The sequence below is a fragment of the Grampus griseus genome, assembly GCF_964374135.1.
Source record: "Grampus griseus genome assembly, chromosome: 10".
In the NCBI taxonomy this organism is placed as follows: Eukaryota; Metazoa; Chordata; class Mammalia; order Artiodactyla; family Delphinidae; genus Grampus; species Grampus griseus.
In genome coordinates, this window is record NC_139004.1 from 8,863,682 (window position 1) to 8,881,479 (window position 17,798).

The 17,798-nt window shown below is 44.9% G+C and overlaps 1 protein-coding gene across 1 annotated transcript in view; it reads left to right on the forward strand.

Annotated features, from left to right (window-relative positions):
- The first annotated feature begins 668 nt into the window (after positions 1–668).
- HIVEP1 (HIVEP zinc finger 1) overlaps positions 669–17,798 on the forward strand; it is a 139,224-nt gene continuing 122,094 nt past the window's right edge. The window contains exons 1-3 of the mRNA XM_082662722.1: positions 669–732; positions 3,612–3,741; positions 4,292–4,434. Of these exons, the coding sequence (XP_082518848.1) occupies positions 4,395–4,434 (40 nt within the window). The 5' untranslated portion in view covers positions 669–732; positions 3,612–3,741; positions 4,292–4,394. The remainder of the gene's footprint in view (positions 733–3,611; positions 3,742–4,291; positions 4,435–17,798) is intronic.

Consider the following 17,798-nt stretch of genomic DNA (forward strand, 5'->3'; position numbering starts at 1 on the left):
GCTGGGAGACCCCATGACGTCACCGGGCCGGCCCACATCCTGCTTTAAAAAGTAAAGAGACCGTAAAGAGAAACTATCGCCCCGCCCGTCCCCGCCCCTCTTCCCGGACCAACCGCCCCCAACTGCGCGACCCGGCCAGGCCTTCCCTGGGCCGCGTGACCGGCGGGCCCGCCCCTCCGCCCACGCCGGGCGCCAGTCCCCGAACCGGCGCGACCCCGGGCTCCCGCCCCTCGCGTCCCTAACCCCGCCCCTTCCCCCCTCGGGCCGCACCGCCCCCTCCTTCCGTCCACCCTCCCGTCCCTGCGGCGGCCGGGCGGGGCTGAGCCGCGGGCGGGCAGCGGGGGTAGGCGCGGTCCCGGGCCCGCCCCGCCAGGGAGACCCGGGACTCCGGGCTCCGAGCGAGCCCGGACCCGGGGCACCCACCCTACCCCTACCCCACGGCAGGGCTGGGCAAGCGGCGGCGCCAGTCCCGCTGGGCCTCCGCCCCCGGGGTGACCCCGCCCCTCCCCCCGCAAAGACCCCGCCTTGGTCCCCGCCGGGGGACGCCCCCTCCCCCGCCCCCGCGTCGCAGCCCACGGCCTCCCCGCCTCCCGCCCCCGGGGATCCCCTGCTGCCCCGCCTACCCGCGGGAAAGCCTCCGACCTTCGCCCTCCCTACCCCGCGCCACCCGGCCCGCGCTCCTCCCGTCACCCCTAAAGACTCTAAACGTGCCCTACTCTGCCCCGGGGAGAGGTAAAGCCCGCGCCTGCCCTCCTCGCCCCAGACCCCGGGGTCCCCCCGCCCCGCCTCCCGCGGTGCGCGCTCCCGGCCTCGCCGCCCGGCCCCCCGGACGCCCCCTCCCCGGCGGCGGCGATCATGCCGCGGCCCCGGGCGCCGGCGAGCGCTGCCGCCTCTCCCTCTCGGTGCTTGCGGCCCCCGCCCGCGCGCCCCGCGCTCGCCCCCCCGCCCCCCGGCCGGCTCCCCTGTTTAATATTTCAGCGCTGGGTGGTGAGAGTGCCAGTCGCTGGCCTTTAGTGTGGCTGCTGCTGGGGGCGGCGGCGGGGAGGGGGACGGAGCCGGGGGGACCGAGACCAGCAGCCGGAGGAGGTTATGTTTGTGTTTGGGGTTGTCAAGTGAAGGAGGGATCCCAGGCGCCGCCGCCGCGCGGGGGTCGAGGAGATTTCGAGCTGCGGCCGCCGCCATCAGCAGCGCAGCTCTAGGGCCGGCTGCAGCGGCAGCGGCCCCGCCGGGCGTCCTGGCAGCAGGTTCGGCGCGGGCTCCGCGGCGGGGGCGCTGCAGCTGGGAGGGCGGCGGGGGACCGGCGTAGTGGGGTGGGGGGCAGGACCACATCCCTCTCCGCGGGCGGGGGGCGTGCGGGCGCGCGTGTGTGTGCGTGTGTGTGCAACCGCAGACCTTGCAGAGGGGATGGCTGCGTGCGGGAGACACTTGCCACTTCTGGGCTCCCTCGCCGCGCGCAAGCGGCCCGAGCTGCGGTCCTGCGAGCCGAGCAGGTACGGAGGGACCCAGCCTCCCCGCCCGCGTTCCAGCCGCAGACGCATTCTGCAAGACGGTGGGGGGTGAGGGAGGCCAGGCCTCGGCTTCCCAACCTCCCGGCTTTGTGGCTTGCTTTTCCTTTCGTTCTTTGCTCTAAGTGCCTGTTTACTCCCAGCCACCTGGGTAGTTTCTTTCCGGGTTGGGAGTACGCGCCTGCAGCAGTTGGGAAGAGGGCGGTGGGTTTGGGCGCGGGTCGGCTCCGGCTCGCCTTGGGGTCGGGCTGGCGAAGGAGTTGCTGCTGGAGAGGGGAGGGGGCGGCGGCGGAGCTGGCGGCGAGGAGGAGTCTCAGGGCTGCCGCGCTCGCCTCGCCTCGCCTCGCCTCGCCTTGCCTCGCCTCGCCTCGCCTCGCTTCGCCTCGTCCTCCTCCTCCTGCTCTCCGCATTCACTCTGGGCTCCTTCCTGAGCTGGCACTTCCATTCCCCCCTCCTCCTGGCATGCGAAGCGCTTTGTTCAGTGCAGCGTTGCGGAGGGGTTTTCCCAGGCTCCGCCCTCCACATTCATTCATGTTTTTTCTCGTTGCAACTAACTGTCTTTACGCTTTTTGATCGTGTCATGTTTTTGCTCCATGTAGTATTTATTTCTTTCCGTAAAGGAACGGTTCATCACTCGTCTTCATCGCTACAGTGCTGCTGTCGTTGGAAAGACTCACTCCCCCCCTACAAGGATTTAAAAATGGGATGGACAGCTAGGGACAGTGGGTAGGCAGAGAACAGGGTAGCGGAAAGCTGTTACTGATTGGGAATTTGCATATTTTCTGTGCAGGCTCCGGATCTTGTGGTGTCACGTGATTGAATTACAGTCGGAGTTGTCGCTTTAAAAACTTCTAAATATCGTGACCTTTTAAAAGCGTTAAGTTGGGAGTTAAGCCTTCATACAGTTTATTTGGCCCTGACGTCTCTACATTCTCTCTTGAATCGGAAGCTCCGTCAGTTGGATGGTGGATGTTCTTCGTGCAGGGAGTTGGGGAGCTATATCTTTTATAGACCATTTAGCACAGTGCTAGATGAAGTACGCGGTATTGAACCTTCATATTTCATATTCTTTACCATGCAGTTAAAAAATTGCAAATATTTTTTATGCAGTGCCCACATGCAGCCTTATCGGGGTTAAAATACTAAAGTTTATCATAGCCTTCTTTCCTTCTGCTTCTTCTCTGCTGTATTGAAACCATAAATTTCTAAAACCTTATACTGGTTATTAGATACAGCCCTATGGTCCCATATAGGCATTCTTAAAGAGGATTAATATTTGATATTTCCGTGTGCCAGGCAGTGAGCAAAGCACCTGAATTGTTTAGTTCTTACAACCCAATGAGGTGGATACCATATCCTAGTTTTACAGTTGGGAAATCTGATCTTCAGAGAGGTTAAGTACCTTGAACAAAGCCACACAGTAAGCCTTGAACCCAGTGTGATTTGACACCGAAATATATAGTCATGACTTGTTGTGCTATACAGCCTCTTGAACAAAACCCCCAGAGCAGGTACTATTTCCAGCCAGGAAATAAGCGTTGAGAGTACCTGAGTCAGGTGGTGCCACATTTCTTATTTGTTGGCCGTGGGCAGGTTCCTTAACCTCTTCCTGTCTTAATTTTCTTATCTTTAAAATGGATAAATGATAGCTACCTAAGCAGTTATCATTAGGATTAAATTAGGTAATGTGTAGGAAGTACACAGGCACACAGTAGGTGCTTTTGTTTTTTTCTGTAGTACTGGATGTTTTAAAAGTATTAAACAAAGCATTGCTATTCCATTCTTGTGTCTTTGCTTAGTGATTAAACATAATTTCATGTTTAACATCATCATCATGGGCTTTGCTTATCAGCCTTATTGCAGGAAGTTAAAACTAAGATTTTATAGCTCAGGGGTCCTTGAGGATCTCATGGGGGAAAGAGATGGTTAAGTTTTGGATTCTTACTGTTTTGACACATTGTATTTCAAATCGCTGTTTTTAAAATGTGTATGTCAGGACAGGGTTATGCTGCAGTAACAAATAACTCCTAAACCTCAGTGCTTAAAACAACAAAGATCTCCTTTATGTTTCTGCTCCATGATCACGTTGGGTTGGCGGGAGCTCAGCTCTGTGTTGTCAGACTCGCTGTCTAGAACAGTGCCTGTCTCATGGCAGAGGAAGAAGAGCACTGGGGGATCTGGCTTTGATAACTAAATGCTCCACCCTGGAAGCGATGCCTGTTTCTTCCACTCACAGGTAATTAGCTAGAACTGGTCACGCATTCTAGCTAAACACCGGAAGGGAGAAAGAACAGTCCTAAAGGAGCCTAGAAGAGAGAACTGGAATAATGGGGGAACAGCCTCAATAGCAACCACATGTATTAATTGAATTAACTCAGTAAGACAAAATGAATGAGACATGGTCCATGCACTAAAGAATTTATAAACGGGCAGACTTGTACTATATACAGCAAAACCCTTTTATAGCCTGATGTACTTTAATTGTACCTGGAAATGTTGCTTTAAAACACAATTCACTGAATTTTTTCACTCTTTTTTGTTAAAGGTACAGTGATTTTTTTCCCCTGTGTTTTTCACGGGAAAGCCCAGATAGTGGCAAAATGATGTGTCCTACATTGAATTAAAAGTTAGTAGGTAACCTTCTGCAGTGGCCTTCAGCTTGATTAGATTAGTTGAGATTTTGTTGAGTTTAGACTAGTGCAGTATTCAGCCATAACTTTTGAAGTGTCTTTTTCCTTTGAAGGTAGTAAAAGGTAGTGAAATGTGACTTTTTTTTTCTTTTTCAGCACATGGATTAATTGATGGACATTGGGTTTATGGAGCTGCCTTTCTGTGACCTGCTCTTCCTACAGTTTCTAAGAAGAAAAAGGGGCCCCTGAATCAAAGAAGATGCCTCGAACTAAACAGATTCATCCCAGAAACCTAAGAGGTAGGGCTCTGCATTAGACAGAAGTAGGGTTTACAGTCAGTCTTTAATCAAGTATCTCATTGGTGGCAGGAATGGCAGCTTGTTAGATGGTGACCCTGCTCCATGGTCCAGCGGCTCCAGGACCCCTGTTCTGTTTCTCTGGTTCACTTCCTCTTGCCCTGCACAATTTCTGTCTCTCAGGAGATGCTTTGTAAATATTTGTTGAACGAATTAATTGAATCTGACAAAACTACAGTGCCTTCCCAAGCATTAGTGTGGGTATTAAAGTCTGAGATTCACTGTCTCTTAACAGGCACCTTGTTTGGAATGAGGAATCTGAAATAAATGGTTGGATATTCTTTGCCAACTGGATCACCATGAATTAGTTTTTTTCACCCCTCCCCCATACTTCTTTTGAGATTTATTTTTGTACCAGTCTATACATTAGATTAACAAGAAGTGAAGACAGTTGTAGTCGACGTTAACTCAGACCGTTGTTTGCAGGACTACTCAGGAAGTAGGTATACTGATTTATTTTCCATAGGGAAGCAATTGGTCAAAAATGTGTATGTATATGATATACATTTCATATAAAACAAAAAAAATCAGCATTTCCTCTTAAATGTGAAGAGATATTTTAATATTAGGAAAGTCAGCTTTTTTTAGCTTATTGTTTTAAAAGATTTGTATTATTCTAATGTACCTTATCCACTGGGAACGGTAATTATCTTTTATATTTAACTTAGTAGGTAAAAGTGTGTAGCAGTGTTAAGCAAAGAACTGTTAAAGCAAATAATTCCAAACTGAGTAAAGTATCTTATGAAATATTTACAATTACAGAAAAAATATTCTCAAGCACACGCAAGGTAAGAAATGACTTAAAAATCAGACAAATTTAATTGAAAATGTTCCTTGGTGAAATAATTTGGCCCGTCCCTGTAAGGCGGTAAGTGAAAATGTGGCCAATTACGTGGCCTACTTGAATCTGCAAACAGTGCTCATTTCCTACCTAAGCGTACTAGAACTCTCTGCTAGCACAGGTGGATACCTCAGCCTGAGTTCAAATTGATGATTTTAGTACCAGTGTTCAATGAGATGAGGATTTAGATGGAGTGTGCTAAGTGTTGTATGTCGAAGTCTGATTTTCAGGGTCACATAGAAAATGTTGGAAACTGACTGTATTTGCCTGTCTCTTTTACTAGAATCTGAGCCCCCGAAGTCGGACTTTCTCTCATATACTTCTGTAGGCAATGGCTCCATGCTCACAGCCAGCTGAGGCGGGCGTTTGGAGTCTGGGGCTCAGCTTTTATAATTCATCTGTCCAGAGAGGGTACCCTGTTCCGATGGATCTGCACGCTCTAAGGCAGCCTTGGGGCTGGCAGGGGCCCTAGCCCAGCACAACCCCTGGCAGCTAATTAGGAGCCCAGATACTCACTGAAAGAATGAATGCATGATTGATCTGAAAGTATCGTTCATTAGGTCATAAACATTAAATGTTTTTCATATTTAAAATATATCCTTTATTATATTCTAGATAACATGGCTATCCAGAGAAATGCAGATTTTTAGGCCATAGACTTTTCCTTTCTGTATCAAATAAATGTACAACTCAGCAGGCACTTGTTTTTTGTTTTTGTGAATTTATTTATTTATATTTATTTTTGGCTGCGTTGGGCCTTCGTTGCTGTGCGTGGGGTTTCTCTAGTTGCAGAGGGCAGGGGCTACTCTTTGTTGCGGTGCGCGGGCTTCTCATTGCGGTAGCTTCTCTTGTTCCAGAGCATGGGCTCTAGGCACGCGGGCTTCAGCAGTTGCGGCACGTGGGCTCAGTAGTTGTGTCTCATGGGCTCTAGAGCGCAGGCTTAGTAGTTGTGGCGCACAGGCTTAGCTGCTGCGCGGCATGTGGGATCTTCCCAGACCAGGGCTCGAACCCGTGTCCCCTGCATTGGCAGGTGGATTCCCAGTCACCGTGCCACCAGGGAAGTCCAGCAGGTATTTGTTGAACACCCTCCTGTGCTGCCATTCCAGGTGGCAGGGATGAAATGATAATCAGACATGGACGCTGCAAAGAGAAGGTAGTGAGGGAAGAGCAGACGTTTAGAGATGACACTGGAGTTTGGGGATCATGTTACATTCCAATTTTGCAGGGGCTGGTTTGGAGAGGGGCAGGGTGGGAAGGAAAGATAACATCTGAACTGGGTTCTTAAGGCTGACAGATTACCTAGGAAGCTGACAAGACAGGATGAGTGCATTTCATCTTGGGGTGGGAGCTTGTGAAGCAACTTGGGGAATCCAAGCTCCTCTAAGTTACCATCCATGACCAGAGCATGAGAAGCTCTACTCAGAGGGGAGACGAGGGAGGGAGGGGGGAGATTGGAGTGGGAGAATTGGGAGGAGTCAGATTATAAAGATCACGAAGTCTGGGTCTAAATTTAGTATGCAAAGTGAAAAATTTTAGCAGGAAAACTTGCTTGTTTTCTGAAATTAAGATGTTTTGAAAGTTTTCGAAGAGAACTTGTGATAACTTGGGTTCTGGCCCATTGGTGAGAGTCTAAAAAGTTGCTTGACTAAGGCAGTTATGAACTCTCAGCCACTAAAGAAAGGATCAAAGTAGATTAGCGCAAGATGACAAAAGCAACTTTGCTAAAGCCGTGTGGGCGGATGGGCAGATTCGGCAGGCACGGGGGAGGGGGGACTTCATGGAAGGGGTGGTGTCTGAGCCAGTTAGCTCACTCAGCTGAGAAGGGTGAGGGCCAAGCTGTTCCCATTGCGAAAACCCAAGTAAGCAAAGGACAAAGGCAAGAACACCTTTACAGTTTCCTCTTTCCTTCTAAAAATGTATGAGGACTCTATCCCTAGGCGCAATTTGGGGGTTAAAGTAAGCAGGGAAACAACAGGTACTAAAATGAATTTTTTACCATTTACTGTTGTCCCTTGAACGGCAAGTTTTGAACTTCACAGGTCCATGTATATGTGGATGTTTCTCAACCACAGGTTGGGTGTATCCTCAGAAGCTCAACCCCTGGATACGGAGGGCCAACTGCCTTTATTTAAGGGACTTGGGCGTCCATGGATGTTGGTACCCGTGGGGGTCCAGAACCAACACCCCGTGGATACCGAGGGACGACTGTATTTTGTATCTCAGTTGTGTGATACAGTTGGAGTATCATGTTTGCTTGGCTTTACCTGTGACCCACTGCTTTGTCTTGTAGAAGAGCTATCTCATAAAGTTAGCTCTGCCGTGGGGAGAGACGCAGTCAGAAGACCAGCTCCTCGCTGCTACTCTGTGTGCTGTCATCTTAGGGGTTTCCATTAAACACGTTGCCTCTATTTAGTCTTCCTTAGAAAAGAGCCTGTGAAGAATTTGTCTTGTGCTTGGTCGTCAAGTCAATAATTAAAGCTTTATCCTTAAATCTGAAATCATATGTTTATTATGCTTCCATGGCATGTGGAAGGATTGGGGGAACATATGTATACACGCACGTGTGTGTGTGTGTGTGTGTATTCACGTGTTAAAGTATTATACAAGTGTAGAAAGAATACATGCAGGGCTCTATCCTGGAGGAGCATACAAAGTTAGTACGATTTAAATTAGGCACGCAGGTGTGCTCCCATAGGAGGCGGAGTTTACACCTCTGATGCTAGAGGTTCTTTAGTGGAAAAGCATGAGAGGAACTGGTATGTTAAGGGCAGGACATGAATTTGGGGCATAACTGAGTCAGAGTTAGAGCTGATGGGTGACTTGTACAGTTTGTGAGAGTGAGGTTTGCCAAGTTCTGGTCTCTTCACCCTTGGCCACATAAACCACCTTTGTCTTTGGTGCCCACTTGCACACTGTGGGTGGGTAGCGTCTAACAGCGACATTTCCTTCGTGAGGTTGAATAGGCATTTCTGAAGGTTCCCTGGAGAGGGGCTCTTGGGCACCGTGTGGCAAACTCCAGGCCCAGCTCCACGTGTGGTCTATATGAGCGTGCAGCAGGGTGGCGCCTTCCTCCCCAGCAGTCATTCCCTCCCCATCGCCTCCTTCCCAGGTCTTCGCAGGGACTCTTGGGTAACGTGGAATGGAGGAACTGGGGACTTGCAGGGGCTCCATCTGTCATTTTAAGATAAAGGGCTGTTTTTGTGCCTTGCCATTCGTCACTGTGAAAGTTTCAAAGCTTTGGGAAAAAAAAAATGGGTGTTACCTATTTTGGGTTGTATTTGGGCCTAGGGTTTCAAAGGGTCATCGGCCTTAGGATTGGAAATCAGTGTGGAAAATACTAAATATTAACCTTTGCAAAATGTATTTTGAGAATTTGGTGTGGCTGTTTTTCATTTTTATTGATTGAGTGCATTTGGCTCTGAACACATTGTGAAAGACGAGAGCTCTTTTCCCCTCTGAGAGCCAGCTTTATTATAATGTGAGAAGTAACACTTGGGAGGGTGATCAGAGCATAGCTGAGATCCACAGGTGGGGTCTGTGGATGCCCATCGCCTTAGAAGATAAGGTCCAAAGCCGTGAGTTTAGCTGGGACACACTTGCCTCGCTCTGGCCTTCTTGTTCTCCTGTGTATCTGATGGATAGTCATTTGCCATTTCAGGAGCTCAGCGTGCAAACCCAGCATTTCTGTGTTGCTCTTCTTTCTGGAAAGTATCTCTTCCCCCTCCTCACTTCTACTCTGTTTTCTTACTCTGTGTGGGAGGTGTGTCTGCCAAAGAAGATTTCACCACTTCTTTGACTTTTTTCCCCTTTCCTCCTCTCTTCTCCCCCTGTACTCTGCCCCCCACTGCCCCTGTATACAGTGGGCTTCTGTTGCTTGTGTCTACAGGTGCCTTATTATACTTTGTAATTGCATCATGATTATTCTACAGATCTGTCATCTTAGCTGGATATAAATTATGTCAAAAGAGACTGTTTTAGTCTTCTATCTGTGCTCAACAAAATAACATTCGTGTTAGCTTTTTAGCCAACTAGAGGGTTAAAGATGATTTGTACTCATGAAATTTGCTTACGTTTTTGAACTTTAAGTAGCAAATGCTTCTTATGATATTTGGTTACCTCTGATTAAGTAACCTATTCTAATATAAAGTTTGAATCGCCTTAAACAGATAAACCAAGTAGTTATTATTAACTTTTGTTTTATGTGAGGTTTTGCCGTTGGATTCCTAGAGTTTATCCCTTTGGTACATTTAGTTAATATAATGGTAAAGAGTTGGGCTTTAAGCTGTCACGGACTAGCCGTGTGGCCTTGGGCAAGCTGGGAGTGTTGGTTTCCTCCTCGTAAAACAGAGACAACGTGTGAAGGTTATGGCAAGTGTAGGCAGTTGGGACAATGCCTGACACTGGATAGACACTCAGTCCAGAGACCTGTTCGTTACTTTCGGTAAAAAACTGGTTTATGTCCAACTCTTGAGTTACATGTTCTTTGCAAACAGAGGACACGAGGAATCCCTATGTGAAGCCTCTAACTGCACTTTGATAACTGCATAAAGGAGGCTGCCTCTGTGCCCAGCATTGTTTAATGATGTGCCGCCTCCTGGTCCTGACTCCTCAAGGCTTGGGATTTGGGAGAGAGAGGTCAGTGCGGACAGTCATCTGGGGAGGGAAATTCTTAGCCAGTGCGCTGCCGCTCAACTCTTTCAAACCTTGCCTCATATTTTGACAGTGTTGAATGAAGTAAAACATGTTATTTGTTCTGTCTGCATGGAGTTCTCAGGAAACTGATTGTGAGGTCTTCTATTCTATTATAATTGAACTGTTGTTAAAAATGTTGACATCACTGTCACGTGGGATAGAAGTGACGTGCTCTGGTCATCGCTATATGGTACCGTCTCTCCATCCCCTGGCCCCCTCCTGTGTGAGACCGCAGGAACCCAGCTGGGATTTCGGAAATAATCTCATTAATGCGAATATTTTCATTTGCTCTCAGTGTATGAACCTACTCCAGTGATTGTTTTGTAAAATCTTACTGTGAATATAATTTTATGTTTTCTTGTTATGTGGGGATTATCTTGTTGAGCTTATCTGTAGAATAGGTTTAATTTTGATGATTTTCAGATGGAATTCCAGCTGCTTATGCATTGCTTTTCACATTTGAATGTTAGGTTAGCACAGCCTTAAGATTTGAGAAGTTAGAAATTTTGTTGGGAGAACCACCCCATGTCTTACAAAAAAAAAATTCTATATATGACTGTAGCTAGAAATAAAGTAAGTAATAAATTAAAATATAGTTTTGATGACAAAGGTGAAAAAGCAGTTGCAGTTATTAGGAACTATTGTATAAGTAGATGATATTATTTATTAGGAACTATTGTATAAGTAGATGATATTATTTATTTTGACGAGGATAAAAATGGAAGAATAGACTTAATATAGCAAGCCTCCGTTGTTTTTTTTTTTATTCCAGATAATTATTTTTTGGCTCCTGTTGAGAGCTTATCTGATGCTTTTTGAATGCTTATTAACATTAACCAAATGCTTTTTTCTTTTCAAAAGCAAATACAAGATGTAATAATATGATTAATCAGAGTAATGACTTTATTTTAGAACATCTTTGCAGAAAATATGTTCTGATGAGGTATAATTTTGTCTTACCATAGACTGGAAAAAGACATACTATGCATAACCCCCCGGTCACATACACAGGTGTTAAAGCTGCAGATTTTAGAACGCGGTGTAACGTGAGTAAGTCTGGGCTAAAGTTGACTCTTGTGTTATCTGAAAAAATATTTTATGAATAAATTAAGTGCCTTATTTTTTCATTTATGTATTGAATTCTTTTAAAACAGTTAAACTATTTTTGCATATTAATAATGTGCTATTAACAATGTACGAATTACAAATGATGCAAAGCTGTTCTTATAAAGCACTGGATGTTTGTAATACTGTTAGCCGTCTATAGCACAAAAACTTATCACCAGTTAGGGTCCTTTCTTCTCAGTACTCAAATCTTTATGTTAGAGGGAAGTTCTTTTTGACCATTAGGCTTAAAGCTTATAGTTGGTGCAGTATTGCGTTAACTTTGACCTTTTTTTAAAATAACTTTAAAATGAAGACTTTTCAGAAGGTTCTTAGACATTTTCTATAATGAATTTTGTTCTAGAAAATATCCTGAGGCTGTGCTGCCATGCAAAAGTATTCAGAAAATATATAGTGATCACAAAATAGCTGGCTACTGTGAGTGGCTACTCACAAAATGTGAGGTGGAACCATAGTAGTTTAAGAGTTAGAGCCGCTTAATTGATACAAAGCTTGATTTTTATTGTACTTAGATGTTCATGTGTGTATATTATTTGTGTGTGCTTATATGATTAGAGTATGAATTTGCTCAAACATATTTACAGGTTTGTATTTTGAAGTGTGCTTATTTGTAAATGCTTATCTTCCAACTCTTTCAGATTCTCCAGTGAAGAAAAAGGTACAGTCAGCATGTAGCCGCTTAATGTTACAGTATCCAAATAGAAGTTGATTAAACATATTGCTACAATGGGGCAGTGTTTGATAGTTTAAAAATCAAAAAAAATGAACTGAGCTGCTACACAGGGACCTGGAAGGTGGTTTAACAGTGCCAAGGAGTTATCTCTCCAGTTGCTAGTCTCTCATACGCTTCTCCAAGAGAATTATCCAAGTTTTACAGCTGGGAAGGACGGACCTTTGAGGTATTTAGTTCATCTTCCTCATTTGACAGATCGGAAAGTTGGGCAGAGACATTTAGGGGCATTGATCTTGAGCAGCTCATTTGTGTCTTGTTCAAGATGATGTTTGTGCAATGGTCTTTAAAATCTTTTCTTATCATATTGCTTCCCACAGTTACAGTTTGTTGTGGGCCGGTAGCAAGAGGGAGGTTGTGCCATGTCACTTTTATGACGATGAAAAGAGCTAGCGGGCTTCCCTGGTGGCTCAGTGGTTGAGAGTCCGCCTGCCGATGCAGGGGACACGGGTTCGTGCCCCGGTCCAGGAAGATCCCACATGCCGCGGAGCGGCTGGACCCATGAGCCATGGCCACTGAGCCTGCACGTCCGGAGCCTGTGCTCCGCAACAGGAGAGGCCACAACAGTGAGAGGCCCGCGTACCGCAAAAAAAAGAAAAGAGCTAGCCTCTTCGCAGGTCTGTGTACTAGGCTGTATTCAAAGAGCTTTTTGCATGTTTGTTTGTTTAATCCTTACAACGATGTGATATGGCTGCTGTTACTGCTCGCATTTCATGGACATGGGACTGAGGCACAGAGAAGTTGCTGGTTGCCCAGAGTCCCACAGCTAGGAGTTTCCAGTGCCTTTGCTCTTAACTGTCATGGTTATGCTTGTTCATGTTGATAGCAGAAAGAGCTTTCCTGACTAGAGTAAGAGCTTAGAAATGCTCTCCATCCCAGTTACAAAATAAAGCTTGTCAAGCTTAGCACATAGAGCTGAGGTTACTCAGCAGGTCAGAATTTGAAGGACCTTTTTCCCCCCTCTAAGTCTTTAACTGTTGGAAATCCATTTTGGAGTTGTGTACGTAGACCGTAGTCCAAGTTGGATTTGCTATGACAAACAATCAAGGGAACTTCCAAGCTCTTCAAGAGGGAAAGTATAGCTGTTCCATCGGAGATGTTTACTTACATGATTTGCTTAGTAAGATGTAGTTGAAAGTAAAGATGTCTTGCTTAAGGTGGAGAGTGGCAGTATTTAAACGGGAGTTTCAGCATAAAGGTTGAAATTTCAGACATAACGGCTTAGAAACTATTTCTGGGAAAATTAATGACAACATTAAAATTCTGAGTAAAATAAAGAACAAAACATTTTATATTTTTTTCTCATGCAGTAGGTACAGAAGAATATAGAAGAGATGTACTGTTTTAGATATATGTGGACCTATATCCAGATTGCAGATGTAGGTAAAGGACAAATGAAGAACCACTTTTAGGGGTGAGAGATCAGGGTTAGGAGATTTTATTAGTCTTTCATTTTAACAGTGAACAACAAACCTTGTTACCCTCCTTCAGAGAGTTTTAGAACACATGAAAAAGATCTAAGGGTAATATAAAGCAACACCTATATAATTTCAGATGAGTATGGTACAAGCAGTATGGAATTCTCAAAGGGAAAATGGAGCAAAAAAAAATCTGAGTGGGATAAAAGCAATCAGAATATACTTTTTTGGAGAAGTTAACTTTGTTCTCCTTGAAAACCTAAAGGAGGCAGAGATTTGAGATGGGTTTTAAAGAAAAGGATAGATTGACAGAGAAAGTAAGTTTTGAGGCTTTTGAAGAATGGGGGGCAATGATACAGAAGTGGTTATTGGTCTAGTTTGCCTGATGAGTGGATTTCTCCCTGAACTTGAAACTTTAATGAAGAAGAAGAGAGGAAACTTTTTAGATTTGATATGTGTACTTCCAATTATTTATGATAATTGTACAATTACCCAGTTGAGTTATTTTATACTAAGTTGAATATTTACAGAAGGCTAGGGACAATTTTATAACACTTTGAAATTAAAAAACAACCTCTCCACAGAGAGTCTTTAAAGCAGTGAGTCTCTTCTGTATGATGCTGTAATGGTGGCTACATGTCACTCTATCACTCTACATTTGTCCAGACCCATAGATTGTACACCAAGAGTGAGCCTTAATGTAAACTATGGACTCTGGGTGATGTGATGTGTACAATTGTCATTTGTAACAAATGTACCATCTGGTGGAGAATGATGCTGGTGGGGTAGCCTGAGCATGTGTGGGGATATATGCGAGATCTCTGTACATTCTGCTTAATTTTGCTGTGAACCTAAAACTGCTCCAAAAAAGTGTATTTAAAAAAACATCCAAAAACGCCTCCACCTCGGTCCGTATGATTTGTTGATATCCAGGCGGTAGGGTGATAGGTTAAAAGAATGAGTCTCTCTCTCTCTCTCTCTCTCTCTCTCCCCGCCTGCTTCTGTCTCTCTTTTATTTCAGAAAATTATCTTCATGCACACGAACAAACCAGCAAAAACTAATGTGTGACCTCGAGTAACTAACTTGAATTTCGTGTCTTCATTGAGAACACGGCATGGGAGTAGGCAGGGGTCGGGGGCAGGGTGATGTTGATCTGTAATTTCCTTTCTAGCTGTAAACAGCTGTTATTCCAGGCAGGGGTCAGCAAGCTACAGTCCAGTGGTCAAATCCAGCCTTCCACCTGTTTTTGTAAACGTTTTTGCTGGAACAGAGCCATGCCCATTCATTTACATGTTGTCTGACTGCTTTCCTGCTACGAAAGCGAGGGGCTGCAAATGGCTGAACAAGGCCTAGAATATTTACCATCTAACACTTTACAGGAAACGTTTGCTGACCCCTGTCCAGGAACTAGAGGAGAAGTAGATTATTTATTTATAAAGCCCTTTCTGCTTGGGAGTAAGTCAGAAAGCTCCGTCTTTCCGTAGAGTTCTGCTGTCGGAGTGCATCGCAGGGGGGTCAGAGCTGCTGCGTTAGCACGTCTGGGTCTGCCGCCTCACATCTGTTTGGGAAGGAGTCCCTTTGCTTGTGGTTCTAAGGTGAAGAGAGCCTTAGAGGCTGAGTTGGTCTTGCCAGAAAAATTCTGTTGTTCTTGATGTTCTGATGCCGGGATCGTGGGTCCCCACCCAAAAGGCCTGGGTCGTCAGGGAGGGAGCCAGCTGCTCTGTCAGGTAGAGCACTGTCCTTTCTCTGATTGTGTTGTCCCCGTAGTCACCACTGTATTTAACTCACAGCGTAGAAAAATACCATAAGCAACGATTTCCCATGCTGTACATCTTGTGAAGGATTGTTCTGCAGAGAAGCAGAGCTGCCTCTGAGAGGAGGGCCTTCTGAAAAATGGGCTTGAAAAGGCAGTCCTGCCCCTTGTGAGCGGACCTAAGGATGGGACAGGTCGTCTGAGCAATGACTGTACTAACACGTGAGGCATTACACTTTGTGCTTGGGTGTTTGAGAACGTGATTAATACCTGGTGGGTCTGAATTCTCAGTATTCCCTACAACACTTTCTTTAATCTCCAAGTGATTCTTTATTTCTGTTGGTTTGGGATAGTGAGTAGGATGGGGGTGAATAGAGGAAATGATATTTTTGTATTCTGGTTTCATTTTTCTTTATTTTGCTTAAGTTTAAATACTCTATGTTAAGGATAGGCTCGATTGAATTCATAACTCTTTGAGTAGTTTGAGAAATGCTTTTGAAAGCACTGTCAGTTCTCCACAAACACACTGGAACCTTAGTCTCTTTACTTTGGTACCGGCTGATGTTAGCACATGGCTCAAAAATGGTCTGAGAATCGGGAACTGTTAACGCGTTGCCTTTCTCGGTGAAAGGAAGAGCCTGCAGAGTCATGAAGTGACCCAGAAGCCTCTGTCTGGAGTTCTGCAGGCCCTGCTGTGATGTGTGGGACACACTGTGGAGTTCAACAGCTCTGCCCCTGTCTTCTGGGAAATTTATAGTTGACGACGTTTAAAGACCGTAATGGCTTACACATGCAAGTTCAGACAGCTGTGCAAACATCTGATGAGTGAATATGTAAGTAATACTCAATTAACATACATAAGCAGATGTGTGACTATGTGACAAGGGTTAAATGCATCATTTGGCCTCTTATTTGTTGATAGTTTAAGTTGATTTGTTGTGTTTTGATGAAATTAATGCCATATGAGTGATAAGTTACATGCCTAACATTCACACTAACATCCTGGACGAGCCAGAGTTTGCACTGTTTGTGTTTGATGCTCTTTCGTGGAAAGAGTGCCTTTGTCAGTCTCCAGACAGTAGTTTATAATTGCCTCTGTCAAACCACTATACAATATATTTTTTTTACAGACTTGTTAAGATATAATTTACATGCAGTAAAATTCACCCACTATAAGTGTACAGTTCAATGATATTTGGTACATTTATAGAGTTGTGCAACCCTGACCACAATCCAGTTATAGAACATGTCCATCCTACGCCCCAAATTTCCCTGGCCTTTTAGTAGTCAGTCCTCGCTCCCATTCCTGGCCCCAGGTAGCTCCTGGTCTGCTTTCTGGCTCTTTACGTTTGCCTTTTCTGGACATTTAATATGATGGGATCATGCAATGTACAGACTTTTATGTCTGGCTTCTTCCAACTAGCATGATGTGTTTGAATTTCACGTGTATCTGTTTTTTTGTTACCTTTTATTGCTGAGTAATATTCTGTTGTACGACTAGATCCCATTTGATTTACCCATTCACCAGTTGGTTTTCATTTTTTAGTTATTGTGAATAATGTTGCTGTAAGCAGTCATCCCCAAGTCTGCAGTTAGCTGGAGTTTCTCTAAATGCCACTTAGGTCAAGTTGGTAACATGTTTTACCTGATACAATTATCTCCGATTCCAGTTCTCTTAGGGTTGCTATTTGCGTAGTATATCTTTCCCTGTCCTTTTACTTTGAACCTTTCTTTGGCTTGTTGAACCTAAGATATATCTCTTGTGGACATGTTGTTGGAATTGCTTTTTTATCCTGTCTGACAGTTTGTCTTCTGAGTGTGGTGTTTATTCCATTCACATTAATGTAATTATTGTTACTGATGGATTTAAGTCTGCCATTTTGTTATTTCTTTTCTGTTTGTCTCATAATCTTGTTTTTCTCTATGTCATTGTCGTCTTTTGTGTTAAATATTTTTTAGTTGTACAATTTTGATTTCTCTATTGCTTTTATTGTTGTTGTTATTATTATCATTTTGAGTCCATTTCTTTGACCAAGTCATTTGGTTGTTTTAGAGATTATAATATGCGTCTTAATGTATCACTGTCTACTTGAGAATCATGCTAACTGAACAATGGTAACTTTGTTCCAGTTTGTCTCTTTCTTTCCCTTTATGCTATTATTGTCATATATGTGTGATCCCTGTATGTTGTAAACCCAGTTATACAGTGTTAAATTATGGCTTTATACAATCTTCTATGTTTTAAAGAATTTAGGGAAGAAATGAGAAAAAAAAGAATGTAAGAAACAATATTAATAGCATCTTATTTACACTTCCAGCAATCCTTGTGTCTTCTTGGGGATTTGAGTTATTGTCTGTGTCATTTCCATTCAACCTGAAGGACTCATATAGCATCTTTGCAAGGCGGATCTTCTAGTAATACATTTATCTTTTCGAAAAGTCATGGGATGTCTTTCTTTTCTCATTCTGTTTTTTTTTTTTTTTTTTGGTGGTACACGGGCCTCTCACTGTTGTGGCCTCTCCCATTGCGGAGCACAGGCTCCGGACACACAGGCTCAGCGGGCATGGCTCACGGGCCTAGCTGCTCCGCGGCATGTGGGATCTTCCCAGACCAGGGCACAAACCCGTGTCCCCTGCATTGGCAGGCGGACTCTCAACCACTGCGCCACCAGGGAAACCCTCTCATTCTGTTTTGAAGAGTGGTTTTCTGGTTATAGAATTCTTGTCTGGTAGCTCCCCTTCCCCCC